The following is a 15,968-nucleotide window of genomic DNA, read 5'->3' as shown; positions in this document are numbered from 1 at the left end:
TTGTTATTTGTTATAAAAACGTACATGAAAAGGACATGCCTGAGCCATTTTGCTGTTAAACTTAATGGCACATAGGTTCGCTTTGGTAATATATATAGTTTTTTTGATATTTTAGCCACATCAATATCGAAAGTTTAGGTCTTCAATATCGAAAGTTTAGGTCTGCCCCTGTACCTCCCTCAAGGTTTATGTAAATTATTTTATAAAATCCGTAATTTAAAAAAGAAAAGTAAACACTTCCCTCCTTTTATTCAAACACACCCTAAGTTCTTGTTTGTAATTTACATGTATTAGCATAATAAAAACCATACCGTCTGAACCTATATGCAAAATCAGTCCCCACCATGGAAAAGCGTTCTCCTTTCTACATGCACATGTTGCTTTCGTTCACCATGTGAATTTGTTGCACATGTTGGATTTTTTCTTTGACAAGTCCAAATTGGATTTTTAGTGTATTAAGTATATTATTATTTTTTTACTAAGAGTATATTTGATTTTTTTTTTAAGGATATTTGATTGTTTTTTGAAAGGATGTATATTTGATTGTTACTCTTATTTTACCATATTTTTTATTGTTATTAATTATAATTTCGTTATGAAATTGATCCTTAACATTGCAAGATATTATAAAATATATAAGAATAGAGAGAAAGAAATAAAGAGAGAACATAAGAGAATATTGTATTACTTCACAAGTGTGTCGTTACACTACAATATGAGCCCTATTTATATAACACAAAATGAGTAAGTGAGTGATCAAAGTAATTAAGCTCCACTAACTATCCACTCACTAATGAGAGTCATAGGAAGGTGGAAGACTAAGGATGGGCATCCACTAATTTCATTTATTCATAACAGATTTGATTTAAAATGACCAGTATTAATTATATTTCGTTTAGAAGATATATTGTCAGATATGGCCTTCTCTTTTTATTTTATTGGAATAAAATAATAAACTTAAGGGGAGTATTTTATAAAGAAAGTTTGATGTATAGAAAAAAATCATCAAATTAATATGAATTATCTTAATTAAAATATCTGATTTTCAATTGATTAATGATATTCATAAACATGGAGTAACATATTTCATGAATTCAACAAAGTTTTTTTTTTTTTTTGACAAATCAAAAAAGTTTTCTATATTCTTTCAAAAAGAAAAAATTAAAGTTTTCTATATTGGATATGCTATAATGATCACTTTTTTTATAATAAAAACAAGATTTAAATAAAGTTTTGGTTCACTTATTTTACTAACCCAAAATTTTAGTGCATTATAATTTTCTCGCATTTCATCTCCTCATTTTCGATTAGATTGATGTTGTTATATACTTCTCTTCTAAATTATTGGTCAGATTATGCTTACCTCACGGTAGAACTGTGGATTACCAGGACTCATTTCCCTTAAGAACTAGAAGATCAACACTAAAAAAAATATTATTCTCTTCTCAATTATTAAAATAATAAAAAATAAATAAATATGAATTAGACAATAATTGAATTGTTACAAAAAAAAAGACAATAATTGAATGATTCAAAAAGAAACATGATTTTTTTCCATTCTTAAGAATTTTTTTATACTATATAATAGATAATAGATATGTAACATAACTTACTCCATAGAAAAATATCAAAGATTCTTCACCTTATAGATTTTTCACCTCAGTTGTTTTTCTTAGTTTTCTTACATAAGAAAAATATCAAAGATGACTAACTTTGAAGAGAAAAAGCCACATGCAGTGTTAACTCCATTTCCGGTTCAAGGCCATATCAATGCATTGTTGAAACTAGCAAAGCTTCTTCACCTTAGAGGCTTTCACATAACATTTGTCAACACTGAGTACAATCACAAACGTTTGCTCAAATCAAGAGGTGAAAATGCCTTTGATGGTTTCACTGACTTTACCTTTGAGACTATACCAGATGGTTTAACTCCAAAGGATGGTGATGGTGATGTTAGTCAAGACTTACACTCTCTTGGTGAATCAATCCTAACGAACTTTCGCCACTTCTTTGATGAACTACTTGCTAAACTTCAAGACTCTGCCACTGCTGGTCTTATCCCTCCAGTTACTTGCTTAGTTTCTGATTGCTACATGCCATTTACAGTAGATGCTGCTGAAGAACATACACTCCCAATTGTTCTCTTTTCCCCATGTAGTGCATCTTATTTCTTGGCTTGTTTGCTCAATCCTAAAATGTATCAGAATAGTCAACTACCATTCAAAGGTAATCATTTGTGTTCCTTTTTCTTCTTAAGAAATTTGTGTGTGTTTTTGTGTGTATGTTATGGTTTTTAAAAAAGGTTTGCGGTCACAATATGGGCCGAACATAAACGTTGCATCAGCCACATTTGATTGGGATTATATGTGATATCAGTATGATAGCACAACCAAAATTATTATTGCAAACGTGATTTTAAACCATGATATATATTTATACATGACTTTAAACTATTGATTTTTGCAATTATGACATGCAGATGAAAGTGATCTAACAAATGAATATTTGGACACAAAAATTGACTGGATCTCTGGTTTGAAAAACTTGATGATAAGATTTGGCACTGAAGTGGCAGATAAATGTCAAACAAAGAGCCTCTGGTATTGTATTCAATACTTCTAATGAACTTGAGAGTGATGTTATGAATGCTTTCTAGTCTATGTTTCCATCTCTATACACCATTGGTCCATTAGCTTCTTTTGTAAATCAAAGTCCACAAAATCACTTGACATCTTTAGATTCTAATCTTTGGAAAGAAGATACTAAATGTCTTGAATGGCTTGAATCAAAAGAACCAGGATCTGTTGTTTATGTAAATTTTGGCAGCATCACTGTTATGTCTCGAGAGAAGCTCATAGAGTTTGCTTGGGGTTTGGCAAATAGCAAGAAACCCTTTTTGTGGATCATTAGGCCGGATCTTGTCATTGGTGGCTCAGGGGTTTTCTCATCTGATTTTTTGAAAGAAATTTCGAATAGAGGACTAGTAGCAAGTTGGTGTCCACAAGAGAAGGTATTGAACCACCCTTCAGTCGGTGGTTTCTTGACTCATTGCGGATGGAACTCAACCACTGAAAGCATATGTGCTGGAGTTCCAATGTTATGTTGGCCATTTTTTCGGATCAGCCGGCAAACTGCAGATATATTTGCAATGAATGGGAGATTGGAAACGAAATCGAAACGAATGTAAAGAGGGAGGAGGTGGAGAAACTGGTCAATGAATTGATGTCCGGAGATAAAGGAAGATGAGGCAAAAGGCCAAGGAGCTGAAGAAGAAGGCGGAGGTCGACACGAGACCTGGAGGTTGCTCATACATGAGAAAGTGATTAAGGAGGTGTTGCTTAAACAAAATCAAACTTAAGTCACTTTTATACAATATATACAGTTTTGTTAGGAACAAATAATTCATATTTTTGGTCTTTCTGTGTTCTTAATTATGAACATCAACAATTTAGTCAGAAACATTGTAATGATGTATTCCTGTTCATCAAGTTCATTCTTCATAAATAAAGATCACATACCTTTATTTTCCCCTTCAAATTTTGATTGATTGAATTCACCTGGATCAAAGTAAGACAATACTTTAAAATCATAATAATATTAAATTTATATGCTTCTTTAGCTCTTTTATAAAATTTCTCTGCACTACATTGTCAGCTTCTTGTTGCATAGATTGATTTGAAAGCATTTGAATTCAAAGGTTCTTTCCTATATGAACATTCAAAAACATTCACTGATGTTGCAAATGCAAATTGTGCGGAATCATCAATTTCCCCTAACTCCGGACTGATGCAAAAAATGCTTATCTATATATAGATCTCAACTTTTAACCCTAAAGCTTCCCTATTTTGTTATCTTAGAATTCCCACTTTTTTACCCTGAACACTACAACATATATGAGATTTAGTAACACTTAAAAATTGTAACTAAATCAAAAACAAATGTTACTATTTAGATCTTGTAACATTTGACAAATGTTAGGTATAGTCCGTGTTACAAAACGGTTTTAGTAACCCTCAAGAGTCTTATTAGTAACACTTTAAAATGTTGCAAAATGCCACATATGTAGTAGTGGAAAACTGATGCAAAAACTGCTTATCTATAGATCTTGACGCACACCTGTGCCTCATTCTGCTATACCCTTCGCCTCGCGCAAGCTACAAAAGAAAACAACAAACAACTGCGCCTAGTGCACAGGGACACTAATCAAACCAAAAAGAAAGAAAAGAAAACTTTCAACATGAGATTTTAAGAAATATTTTAACATTCCTATTAGTCAAAATAAGGGTTTCGTAATTAAAGTTACAAAAATGACCATGTTACCATTGTTATTACGGGGATTTAAATTTGTCCCATGGAGTTACAAGCTCAAACTCTTACCATTGAGCCTATACCTTATAGACATGATAAAGAAATATAATATATGCATAAAAAAAGACTAGTAAAAAATTAAAGGACACAAAGCCTTTATGGAAGGCAGTGTTGATATTGAAGACAAAATATCCACTATAATAGTGGCACTATTCTGTGCACAACAAAGGTGAATTTGGCTTTTGGGCAACTGTGACTTTGGAGATAACCTTGAGCCCTTGCAGAAAGGGACTAATATTTTTGTGATATCCAATGTTTGACTGATTCAAGCATGGAAAATAATAGCCAATAGACTATCATAAAATAAATAAGTGGTCATAATTATTTTCTTTGTATAACAAAGATCTTTGATGTGAAAAGTGTCTTATAATTGTACTTGAATATCTTCTAGTTCAATTAGGAAACTGAAACGTATGGAGTTGGTCCACAAGCATATGGAGATTTTGTTTGATAATATCTTTCTACTGAATGGTTGCAATTCCATGCAAGTATGTGTTAGATGTAGTTTCAGATTTGTTAAAATTAGTTTAATATTTTGGAAGATAGTTATAAGTTAGATATGATTATATTCAATTTGGTTATATTAGTGATTTTATGATCACAATATAAAGTGTTTCTCAACTTTTCTATTTTATCAATTCCCAAATAAATCTCAAACGACATCTAAGTAACAAGTAACAGTTGAATTGTTAATGCCACATTGGACACATATTCAATCAATATAATGAGTCTTATAGGGAAGTTTACAAGAACATACCTGTATAAGGTTTCAATTTTATGTCAGACACATTGTAATTACATTCAATTAATTTATTTCTCAAATTATTATCGATGTTAACGTGTCAGTGTAATTTTTGGTGTCTTTTTATGTGTCTGTTTTTTTCATTCAATGAACTTATTTCCTTTTGTTAGAACCTACCATATTTTATCTGTTTGGATTTCTTTATATTTTTCAATTTTGTAACATTGTCCTTTTTTCTCTCTATAAAAGCACATGCCTATCACTTGTTTTTCAACCTCATATCTTGCACAAATAACATACAAACAGAAAATTTTCAAAGATGGGAAGTTTTGCAAACAGAAAACCACATGCTGTGTTGATTCCATGTCCATATCAAGGCCATATAAATCCATTGTTGAAACTAGCAAAACTTCTTCACCTTAGAGGATTTTACATAACCTTCGTCAACACCGAATACAATCATAAACGTTTGCTCAAATCAAGAGGTCCAAATGCCTTTGATGGTTTCCATGGTTTTAGCTTTGAAACCATACCAGATGGTCTAACACCAATAGAAGGTGATGGTGATGTTAGTCAAGATTTACCTTCTCTTGCTCAATCTATAAGAAAGAATTTCCTTAAACCTTTTTCTGAACTTCTTACAAGACTTAATCACTCTGCCAATGTTCCACCAGTTACCTGCTTAGTTTCTGATTATTTTATGAGCTTTACTATACAAGCTGCTGAAGAATTTGCACTACCAATTGTTATCTTTTTTACATCCAGTGCAAGTTTGTTACTGAGTATTCACCACTTACGTTCCTTTGTAGAAAAAGGTGTCACGCCACTTAAAGGTACTAAATTAAGTTTTTTTATTCATAAAGTATATATCTAGAGAGATTAATATTAATTTTGATACACTATTCTGACAATTATGATTTATTGACGGTGTAAGAAACCTTTACATTGGCTGTATATATGAATTAAATCTATATATATGGTCGTGTGCGAGATAATCAACTTACTCCATGAGTAACATTTGATATAGTTTCAGTTAATATAAAACTCAATGCAGACACTAAATTTCAATAAAGCAACCATCAAATTAAAAACTCTTATTGAATAGAGGAACTCCACAAATTTCATAACACTTCAAAATTAAAATTTATACTTCAAGAAATGACTTTTATTCAATTTATATACCTTATTATATATATATATATATATATATATATATATATATATATATATATATATATATGTTTTTGTCGAAAACAAAATACTCATGTATGTACGGATCTATGTATAACCTTCAAGATATTAACTTTGATACTTTTGATATGCAGATGAGAGCTATCTAACAAATGGATATTTGGAAACTATCGTAGATTGGATTCCAGGTTTGAAAAACTTTCGGTTAAAGGATATCTTTGACAATATCAGGACAACAGATCCAAATGATATTATGTTAGACTTTGTAATTGATGCGGCTGATAAAGTTCATGGAGACTCTACAATTGTTTTGAATACTTTCAATGAACTTGAGAGTGATGTAATAAAAGCTCTATCCTCTATGTTTCCTTCTCTTTACCCCATTGGCCTTTTACCTTCATTATTAAACCAAACTCCACAAATTCATCAATTGGATTCTTTAGGTTCCAACCTTTGGAAAGAAGATACCGAGTGTCTTCAATGGCTTGAATCCAAGGAACCGGGATCCGTTGTTTATGTGAATTTTGGAAGCATAACAGTTATGACACCAGAACAACTGTTGGAATTTGCTCAGGGGTTGGCCAATTGCAATAAACCATTTTTGTGGATCATTAGGCCTGACCTTGTCATTGGTGGCTCAGTCGTTTTGTCATCTGAGTTTGTGAATGAAATTTCAGATAGAGGCTTAATTACAAGTTGGTGTCCACAAGAGAAAGTTTTGAACCACCCTTCAATCGGCGGATTCTTGACTCATTGCGGATGGAACTCAACCACTGAAAGCATATGTGCTGGAGTGCCAATGTTGTGTTGGCCATTCTTTGGTGATCAGCCAACAAACTGTAGACTTATTTACAATGAATGGGAGATTGGGATGGAAATCGATACGAATGTAAAGAGAGAAGAGGTGGAGAAGCTTGTCAATGAATTGATGTCAGGAGAGAAAGGAAAGAAGATGCGGCAAAAGGCAATTGAATTGAAGAAGAAAGCGGAGGAGAACACGAAAGCTGGAGGTTGTTCATACATGAACTTGGACAAGGTGATCAAGGAGGTTTTGCTTAAACAAAATCAAATTTAAGTAATTTTTATGCAATTCAGTTCAACGATAATTCATTGATCTTCCCCTATTGAATTTAAGTTCTGATGTAAGTGAACTCATCTGCAGCAAGAGTTCCTAAACTTAAAATCCTACAACTTTATGATAATTTTAAGTGGTTGGAATATATGCATATTGGATAATTATATGGCATGTATATTAACTTTATGATATAAATTCTACAACTTTAAATATGTTAAGTTGGGGGAATAAGAATTATTTCACAGTATCTTGAATTCCATTATCATGTGAAGGATCCATTTTGTCAAAAAATCATATGTATACTAGTTTAAATTAAAATTCTCCAATATTATACAATATTTATAGTTGTTAGGCAGAAATATATTGCAGAGATTAATTGCTGAGCACTGACGGTGCAATGGTTTTTTACGCATAGAGATATTCGAGGAAGTAACCTAAAAAATTGGTATCGTGATGTTGTTTGATTGGATGCATGTATAAAAAAGTTTAACACTGTTGGTGAAAGATCTCTAGTTAAAAAACAACTTTTACTCCTACTCTTTATTATATGTTTCCAGATCTTTAGAGAGGGACTGATATTGTCTTGTTAGCACTGAATACATTCACAAACGCTTGCTTAAATCAAGGGGTCCAAAAGCCTTTGATGGTTTCGAAGATTTTAGCCTTGAGGCTATTCAAGATGAGGGTGATGTTAGTCAAGACAACACGCTCTTTGTAAATCAATCAGGAAGAATAACCTTTCCGCAAACTTCTTGCTAGATTTAATGAGAGTTATCTCACAAAAAGGATATTTCGACACTAAAGTAGATTGTATTCGCGGGCTGAAGAACTTCCGAATGAAGGATCTTACGGACTTTATAAGAATTAAAGATCCAAATGATTCGATGGTAGAATTTACCATTGAAGCATGTTGAAGGGCTCACCGACCTTCTGCTTTTATTTTTAACACTTCTAATGAACTTGAGAAGGATGTAATGAATGCTCTCTCCACCGAGTTCCCTTGTATATATGCCATTGGCCCTTTATCTTCGTTTTTAAATCAAAGTCCACAAAACCATTTGACATCTTTAAGTACCAATCTTTGGAAAGAAGATAGGCCAAATAGCACCCCGGGTCCTTTAAGTTTCATGTTTGTTTCAGATATATCCTTTAAATTTCTAAGGTTTCAGATAGGTCCTTTAAATTTCTAAGATTTCAGATAGGTCCTTTAAGTTTCGAGTTTGTTTCAGATAGGTCCTTTCTATCATTAAGTTGAAAATAATTATGGCTACTTATTTATATTATAATAGTCTATTGGCTATTATTTTCCATGCTTGAATCAGTTAACATTGGACATCACAAAAATATTAGTCCCTTTCAACAAGGGCTCAAGATTATCTCCAAAGTCACAATTGCATAAAAGACAAATTCACTTTTATTGTGCACAGAATAGTGGATATATATGTTGTCATTATCAACAGTACTGCCTTCCATAAGGGCTTCGTGTCCTCTAACATTTTTTTACTAAACTTAAGAGAATCATTAAGTGACTTTTATACAATAGATATAGTTCCTATCAACTTAAGAGAATCATCAAGTTTACAGAGAAAGTTTTTTTACAATATAGGCCTTCCATACTTCAAAATCTCTTAAGTTGATAGGTCCTTTCTATGAACATAGGAAAATCAAAAAAATATAGGTCTTCCTATGGAGTTAATAAACTTGATTTTTTCTCTTAATATGGTTTTAATAAACTTAAGTGACTTTTATACAATAGATATAGTTTTGTTAGGAACAAATAATTTGTATTATAGGTCTTCCTATGTTCTTAAGTATGAACATCAACATTTTAGTTAGGAACATTGTGGTGATGCATTCCTGTTCATCAAGTTCATTGATTGAATTCACCTGGATCCACGTAAGACAATACTTCAAAATCATATTAATATTATATTTATAAGCTTTTATAAAATTTCTCTGCACTACATTGTCAGCTTCTTGTTGCATTGATTGATTTGAAAGCATTTGAATTCAAAGGCTCTTCCTATATAAACATTCAAAAACATTCACTGATGTTGCAAATGCAAATTGTGCGGAATCATCAATGTCCCCTAACTCCGGACTGATACAAAAAAATCTTACCTATAGATCTTGATGCACACCTGTGCCTCGTTCAGCTATACCCTTCGCCTCGCGCAAGCTACAAAATAGCAACATGCTGAAAACAACAAAAAATTGCGCCTAGCGCATGGCGACATTAATCTAATCAATCCGAAAAGAAGAAAATAAAACTTTCACCATGACATTTCTAGAAATATTTTAACATTTCTATTAGTCAAAATAAGAGTTTATTAATTAAAGTTACAACAATGACCATTTTACCACTTTTATAAAAGGGATTTGAACTTTGTGCCTTTACAAGCTGAAACTCTTACCATTGAGCTGATAAAGGATTATAATACATGTATAAACAAAGACTAGTAAAAAACTTAGAGGAGTACACAAAGCCCTCATGGAAGGCAGTATTGATAATGACAACATATATATCCACTATTCTGTGCACAATAAAAGTGAATTTGTCTTCTATGCAATTGTGACTTTGGAGATAATCTTGAGCCCTTGTTGAAAGGGACTAATATTTTTTGTGGTTTACAATGTTTGACTGATTCAAGCATGGAAAATAAAAGCCAATAGACTGTCATAAAATAAATAAGTGGTCATAACTTACTCCATTTTTAAGAAAAACTTTATACTATATAATAGATAATAGATATGTAACATAACTTACTCCATGTTATAGAGGCCTCACAGATTTTTCACCTCAGTATTTTTTTTCTTAGTTTTCTTACACATCGTAGGCTGAGATTGCGTAAGAAAGATATCAAAGATGAGTAACTTTCAAGAGATAAAGCCACATGCAGTGTTAACTCCATTTCCAGCTCAAGGCCATATCAATGCATTGTTGAAACTAGGAAAACTACTTTACCTTAGAGGCTTTCACATAACCTTTGTTAACACTGAATACAATCACAATCGCTTGCTCAAATCAAGAGGTCCAAATGCCTTTGATGGTTTCACCGACTTTAACTTTGAGACCATTCCTGATGGTTTAACTCAGATAGAAGGCGATGGTGATGTTATTCAAGACCTACGCTCTCTTGGTGAATCGATCTTGACGAACTTTCTCCACTTCTTTGATAAACTTCTTGCTAAACTTCAAGACTCTGCCACTGCTGGTCTTATACCTCCGGTTACTTGCTTAGTTTCTGATTGCTACATGCCATTTACAGTAGATGCTGCCGAAGAACATGCACTCCCAATTGTTCTCTTTTCCCCATGTAGTGCATGTTACTTCTTGGCTAGTTTTCACATTCCGAAATTGTATCAGAATAGTCAACTACCATTCAAAGGTAATCATTTGTGTTCCATATTTCTTCTTAAAAGATCTGTGTGTGTATGTTATGGTTTTTAAAAAAGGTTTGTGGTCACTGGTCACAATATGGGCCGAACGTCAAGGTTGTGATGTCTCTGTAATCGATATTGAGGTTGCATCAGCCACATTTGATCAGGATTTTATGCAATATCAGTATGATAACACAACGAAAATTATTATTGCTAATGTGATATATTTATACATATAACTTTAAGCTATTGATTTTTGCAATTATGACATGCAGATGAGAGTGATCTAACAAATGAATATTTGGACACTAAATTTGACTGGATTCCAGGTCTGAAAAACTTTAGATTGAAGGATCTTCCTGATTTAATAAAGGTAAAAGATCCTGATCACTTGATGATAAAATATACAAATGAAGTGACAGATAAATGTCAAAGAGCCTCTGCTTTTGTTTTGAATACTTCTAATGACCTTGAGACTGATGTTATGAATGCTTTCTATTCTATGTTCCCATCTCTATACACCATTGGTCCATTGGCTTCTTTTGTAAATCAAAGTCCACAAAATCACTTGACATCTTTCGACTCTAATCTTTGGAAAGAAGATACTAAATGTCTTGAATGGCTTGAATCAAAAGAACCAGTATCTGTTGTTTATGTAAATTTTGGCAGTATCACTGTTATGTCTCGAGAGAAGCTCTTAGAGTTTGCTTGGGGTTTGGCCAACAGCAAGAAACACTTTTTGTGGATCATTAGGCCTGATCTTATCATTGGTGGCTCGGTGGTTTTCTCATCTGACTTTTTGAAAGAAATTTTAGATAGAGGACTAATAGCAAGTTGGTGTCCACAAGAGAAAGTATTGAACCATCCTTCAGTCGGCGGATTCTTGACTCACTGCGGATGGAACTCAACCACTGAAAGCATATGTGCTGGAGTTCCAATGTTATGTTGGCCATTTTTTTCGGATCAGCCAGCAAACTGCAGATATATTTGCAATGAATGGGAGATTGGAAACGAAATCGATGCGAATGTAAAGAGGGAGGAGGTGGAGAAACTAGTCAATGAATTGATGGTGGGAGAGAAAGGAAAGAAGATGAGGCAAAAGGCCATGGAGCTAAAGAAGAAGGCGGAGGTGGACACGAGACCTGGAGGTTGTTCATACATGAATTTGGAGAAAGTGATTAAGGAGGTTTTGCTTAAACAAAATCAAGCTTAAGTCACTTTTATACAATATATATAGTTTTGTTAGGAACAAATAATTCATATTTTAGGTCTTTCTATGTTCTTAATTATGAACATCAACAATTTAGTCAGAAACATTGTAATGATGTATTCCTGTTCATCAAGTTCATTCTTCATAAATAAAGATCACATACCTTTATTTTCCCCTTCAAATTTTGATTGATTGAATTCACCTGGATCAAAGTAAGACAATACTTCAAAATCATAATAATATTAAATTTATATGCTTCTTTAGCTCTTTTATAAAATTTCTCTGCACTACATTGTCAGCTTCTTGATGCATAGATTGATTTGAAAGCTTTTGAATTCAAAGGTTCTTTCCTATATAAACATTCAAAAACATCCACTGATGTTGCAAATGCAAATTATGCGGAATCATCAATGTCCCCTAACTCCAGACTGTTGCAAAAACTGCTTATCTATAGATCTTGACGCACACGTGCCTCATTTAGCTATACCTTATCGCCTAGCGCATGGGGACACTAATCAAACCGATAAGAAAAAAAAAATCAAAATTTCAAGAAATAGTTTAACATTCCTATTAGTCAAAATAAGGGTTTATTAATTAAAGTTACAACAGTGAGCATTTTACCACTGTTATTGAAGGGAATTGAACTTTGTCCCTTGAGGTTAAAAGCTCAAACTCTTACCATTGAGTTGATACCTCATAGACATGACAAAGGACATAATAAAGACTAGTAAAAAAATGTCAGAGGACACGAAGCCCTTATGGAAGGCAGTACTGTTGATAATGACAACATATATATCCACTATTCTGTGCACAATAAAAGTGAATTTGTCTTTTATGCAATTGTGACTTTGGAGATAATCTTGAGCCCTTGTTGAAAGGGACTAATATTTTTGTGATGTCCAATGTCTAACTGATTCAAGCATGGAAAATAATAGCCAATAGACTATTATAAAATAAATAAGTGGCCATAATTATTTTCTTTGTACAACAAAGATCTTTGATGTGAGAAGTGTCTTATACTTGTACTTGAATAGAAGTGTCTTCTAGTTCAACTTGGAAACTGAAACGTATGGGGTTGGACCACAAGCATATGAAGATTTTTCTTATTTTTTGACTAAAGCATATGAAGGTTTTGTTTAATAATATCTTTCTACTGAATGGTTGCAATTCCATGCAAGTATGTGTCAGCTATAGTTTCAGATTTGTTAAAATTAAATTAGTTTAATAGTTTTGAAGATAGTTATATGTTAGATATGATTAGATGCAAGTTGGTTATATTAGTGATTTTAGCATCACAATATAAAGTGTTTGTCAACTTTTTTATTCTATCAATTCCAAAATAAATCTCAAACGACATCTAACTAACAGTAGAATTGATTTTGTCTCCAAACTGCTCATGATTTTAAAGCTAAGATACCAACATTTTGTTTTTATACTCGATTTTTAGTCTTCAATTTATTGTTCAAGTCAATTTAACGTAAATGTATATAAACACAAATTATTTTATATTCAATGCACTTTTAAACAAATATAATTTTATCAAACATATTCATTCAAATCAATTCTCGCCACCGCAGACCGAAGGCATGCTTAAGTTTGTGGTATAAACTTTTTGATAAAAAATTGTTTTCCTTCTATAAGAAAAAGTGGTGACTTGACTATAGTATGCATCAATTATTGTGTCACTTAGAATTATTTCATATTATAAGAAAAAGAACTCACACTTTGAATTTGATTTTGCTTTCATTGTCTTTTGTCTCTATCTTCTTTTCCACAAATCAAAGAAACATTGGCTTTATCTTTATTAAACCATTGGCTTCCCTTAGCTCAACATTCAAACACAAAAAACTCAAAAATGAGTGATAAAAAACCACATGCAGTGTTAATTCCATATCCAGTTCAAGGCCATATCAATCCATTGCTGCAACTAGCAAAACTTCTTCACCTTAGAGGTTTGCACATAACCTATGTAAACACTGAATACAATCACAAACGGTTGCTCAAGTCAAGAGGTCCAAATGCCTTTGACGGTTTCACTGATTTTAGCTTTGAGAGCATTCCAGATGGTTTATCTCCAACGGATGGTGATGGCGATGTTAGTCAAGACATTTACGCTCTTTGTAAATCAATCAGGAAGAATTTCCTACAACCTTTCCACGAACTTCTTGCTAGACTTAATGACTCTGCCACTTCTGGTCTTGTTCCACCAGTTACTTGCATAGTTTCTGATATTAGCATGTCCTTTACTGTACTAGCTGCTGAAGAACTTTCAATCCCTGTGGTTTTCTTTAGTCCATCCAATGCATGCACATTTTTGACCGGTATTCATTTACGTACATTATTAGAGAAAGGTCTCATACCACTAAAAGGTAAAAATTAATCTTCTTTCTTTCTTCATATGTGTAGAGTAGTTAAAGTGTTCATATGACATATATTAGGAGTATGGAGATTTTATTTCAAGCTAACAACTTTTATAAATTTGACATGCAGATGAGAGTTATCTGACAAACGGATATTTGGAAACTAAAGTGGACTGTATTCCAGGATTGCAGAACTTTCGACTGAAGGATCTGCCTGACTTTATAAGGATTACAGATACAAATGATTCGTTGGTAGAATTTATCATTGAAGCAGCAGGAAGGGCTCACAAAGCCTCTGCTTTTATTTTTAATACTTCTAATGAACTTGAGAAGGATGTAATGAATGTTCTCTCCTCGACGTTCCCTAACATTTGTGCTATTGGCCCTTTTTCTTCACTTTTAAGTCAAAGTCCACAGAATCAATTGTCAAGTTTAAATACCAATCTTTGGAAAGAAGATACCAAGTGTCTTGATTGGCTTGAATCCAAGGAAGCGAAGTCCGTTGTTTATGTGAATTTTGGGAGCATGACAGTTATGACTTCAGAAAAACTGTTAGAGTTTGCATGGGGTTTAGCAAATAGCAAGCAGCCCTTTTTGTGGATCATTAGGCCCGATCTTGTCATTGGTGGCTCCGTTGTTTTGTCATCGGAGTTTGTGGATGAAATTTCAGATAGAGGCCTAATCGCGGGCTGGTGCCCACAAGAGCAAGTATTAAACCATCCTTCAATTGGTGGATTCTTGACTCATTGTGGATGGAACTCAACCACTGAAAGCATATCTGCTGGAGTTCCAATGTTGTGTTGGCCATTTTTTGCTGATCAGCCAGCAAACTGTAGATATATCTGCAATACATGGGAGATTGGAATTGAAATCGATACTAATGTGAAAAGAGATGAGGTGGAGAATTTGGTCAATGAATTAATGGTGGGAGAGAAAGGGAAGAATATGAGGAAAAAGATAATTGAGATGAAGAAGAAGGCCGAGGAAGACACGAGACCTGGTGGTTGTTCATACATGAACTTGGAGAAAGTGATTAAGGAGGTTTTGCTTAAACAAAATCAAACCTAAGTGACTTTTTATATGCAATGTAGTATTATATTGATCCATTGATCTTCTCCTATTGAATTTAAGGGATGATGCTGTTGTAGTGCATAGCAAGTATATTGCTGCTAATAAGTAATGAGTTCATGATGATGGCATTGAACATATCTTGTGCTAGAACTCTTAAACTGATTTAGTGGTTCTTGCTGATATTAAATGGATTGAATTGGATAATTATATGGCATGTATTTAAATTTTTATTAGTTGAATTTTACAGCTTTGGAATTTTGAAGTTGGGGTATTGAGGCTTCCATTATCATGTGGCAAAACAATCATTTTGCTGTGTGTACAGGTTTAAACTAACATCCTTCTATATTCTACAAGATTTATATTTTTGTTAGGAATAACTAATTAAATACAAACCATAAGTTAATGTTTTACTCTAGCATGAAAAACAGTTTTAATGTAAAATAGACATAGTAAGCTTACTTAGGTCAAAGGTTCGAAAGTGTGTAGCATTGACACTTCACATTGATGTGTGTTCGGTGTCTGACACATGTTGATATTTAATACCTAAACGACTCCGACACATTTAGTTAT

At 32.9% G+C, this 15,968-nt stretch overlaps 3 protein-coding genes, 1 long non-coding RNA gene and 1 pseudogene across 6 annotated transcripts; 4 read left to right on the top strand and 1 right to left on the bottom strand.

Annotated features, from left to right (window-relative positions):
* The first annotated feature begins 1,647 nt into the window (after positions 1–1,647).
* LOC146912600 (7-deoxyloganetin glucosyltransferase-like) lies at positions 1,648–3,537 on the top strand (annotated as a pseudogene). The gene is made up of 2 exons (XR_015016784.1): positions 1,648–2,226; positions 2,480–3,537. The product of XR_015016784.1 is annotated as a 7-deoxyloganetin glucosyltransferase-like (transcript).
* A 1,845-nt stretch (positions 3,538–5,382) lies between these two features.
* Positions 5,383–7,623, top strand: LOC146912599 (7-deoxyloganetin glucosyltransferase-like). Its single transcript, XM_085722159.1, has 2 exons — positions 5,383–5,943; positions 6,436–7,623. The coding sequence occupies exons 1-2, from the start codon at positions 5,430–5,432 to the stop codon at positions 7,374–7,376; spliced, it is 1,455 nt and encodes a 484-aa protein (XP_085578285.1). The 5' UTR covers positions 5,383–5,429; the 3' UTR covers positions 7,377–7,623.
* A 1,540-nt stretch (positions 7,624–9,163) lies between these two features.
* On the bottom strand, positions 9,164–12,393 carry LOC146912597 (uncharacterized). Its single transcript, XR_015016786.1, has 2 exons — positions 12,170–12,393; positions 9,164–9,263 (listed from the first exon to the last, which is right to left on the bottom strand). It is a non-coding gene; the product is annotated as an uncharacterized LOC146912597 (long non-coding RNA).
* Positions 10,142–12,149, top strand: LOC146912598 (7-deoxyloganetin glucosyltransferase-like). Of its 2 annotated transcripts, none has more exons than XM_085722158.1 (2): positions 10,142–10,765; positions 11,087–12,149. In XM_085722158.1, exons 1-2 carry the CDS (start codon positions 10,243–10,245, stop codon positions 11,968–11,970), a joined length of 1,407 nt encoding a protein of 468 aa, XP_085578284.1. In that variant the 5' UTR covers positions 10,142–10,242; the 3' UTR covers positions 11,971–12,149. The 2 variants fall into 2 exon arrangements, with proteins under 2 accessions (XP_085578284.1, XP_085578283.1); XM_085722157.1 differs by having other exon boundaries at positions 11,033–12,149.
* A 1,406-nt stretch (positions 12,394–13,799) lies between the features above and the next one.
* Positions 13,800–15,660, top strand: LOC146912596 (7-deoxyloganetin glucosyltransferase-like). Its single transcript, XM_085722162.1, has 2 exons — positions 13,800–14,336; positions 14,458–15,660. The coding sequence occupies exons 1-2, from the start codon at positions 13,823–13,825 to the stop codon at positions 15,393–15,395; spliced, it is 1,452 nt and encodes a 483-aa protein (XP_085578288.1). The 5' UTR covers positions 13,800–13,822; the 3' UTR covers positions 15,396–15,660.
* The last annotated feature ends 308 nt before the right edge of the window (positions 15,661–15,968 follow it).

Source organism: Medicago sativa, chromosome 6, assembly GCF_051527215.1.
Source record: "Medicago sativa cultivar Bolivia chromosome 6, Bolivia_mono, whole genome shotgun sequence".
In the NCBI taxonomy this organism is placed as follows: Eukaryota; Viridiplantae; Streptophyta; class Magnoliopsida; order Fabales; family Fabaceae; genus Medicago; species Medicago sativa.
This window is presented reverse-complemented; position numbering and strand designations above follow the sequence as displayed.

Bases quoted from the DNA above. Each gene is read 5' to 3' on its own strand.
- LOC146912599 (XM_085722159.1), top strand. From the start codon at position 5,430: ATGGGAAGTTTTGCAAACAGAAAACCACATGCTGTGTTGATTCCATGT. The intron at 5,944-6,435 runs GTACTAAATTAA...TTTGATATGCAG, and splicing joins AGGTGTCACGCCACTTAAAG to ATGAGAGCTATCTAACAAAT.
- LOC146912596 (XM_085722162.1), top strand. From the start codon at position 13,823: ATGAGTGATAAAAAACCACATGCAGTGTTAATTCCATATCCAGTTCAA. The intron at 14,337-14,457 runs GTAAAAATTAAT...TTTGACATGCAG, and splicing joins AGGTCTCATACCACTAAAAG to ATGAGAGTTATCTGACAAAC.
- LOC146912598 (XM_085722157.1), top strand. From the start codon at position 10,243: ATGAGTAACTTTCAAGAGATAAAGCCACATGCAGTGTTAACTCCATTT. The intron at 10,766-11,032 runs GTAATCATTTGT...TATGACATGCAG, and splicing joins TAGTCAACTACCATTCAAAG to ATGAGAGTGATCTAACAAAT.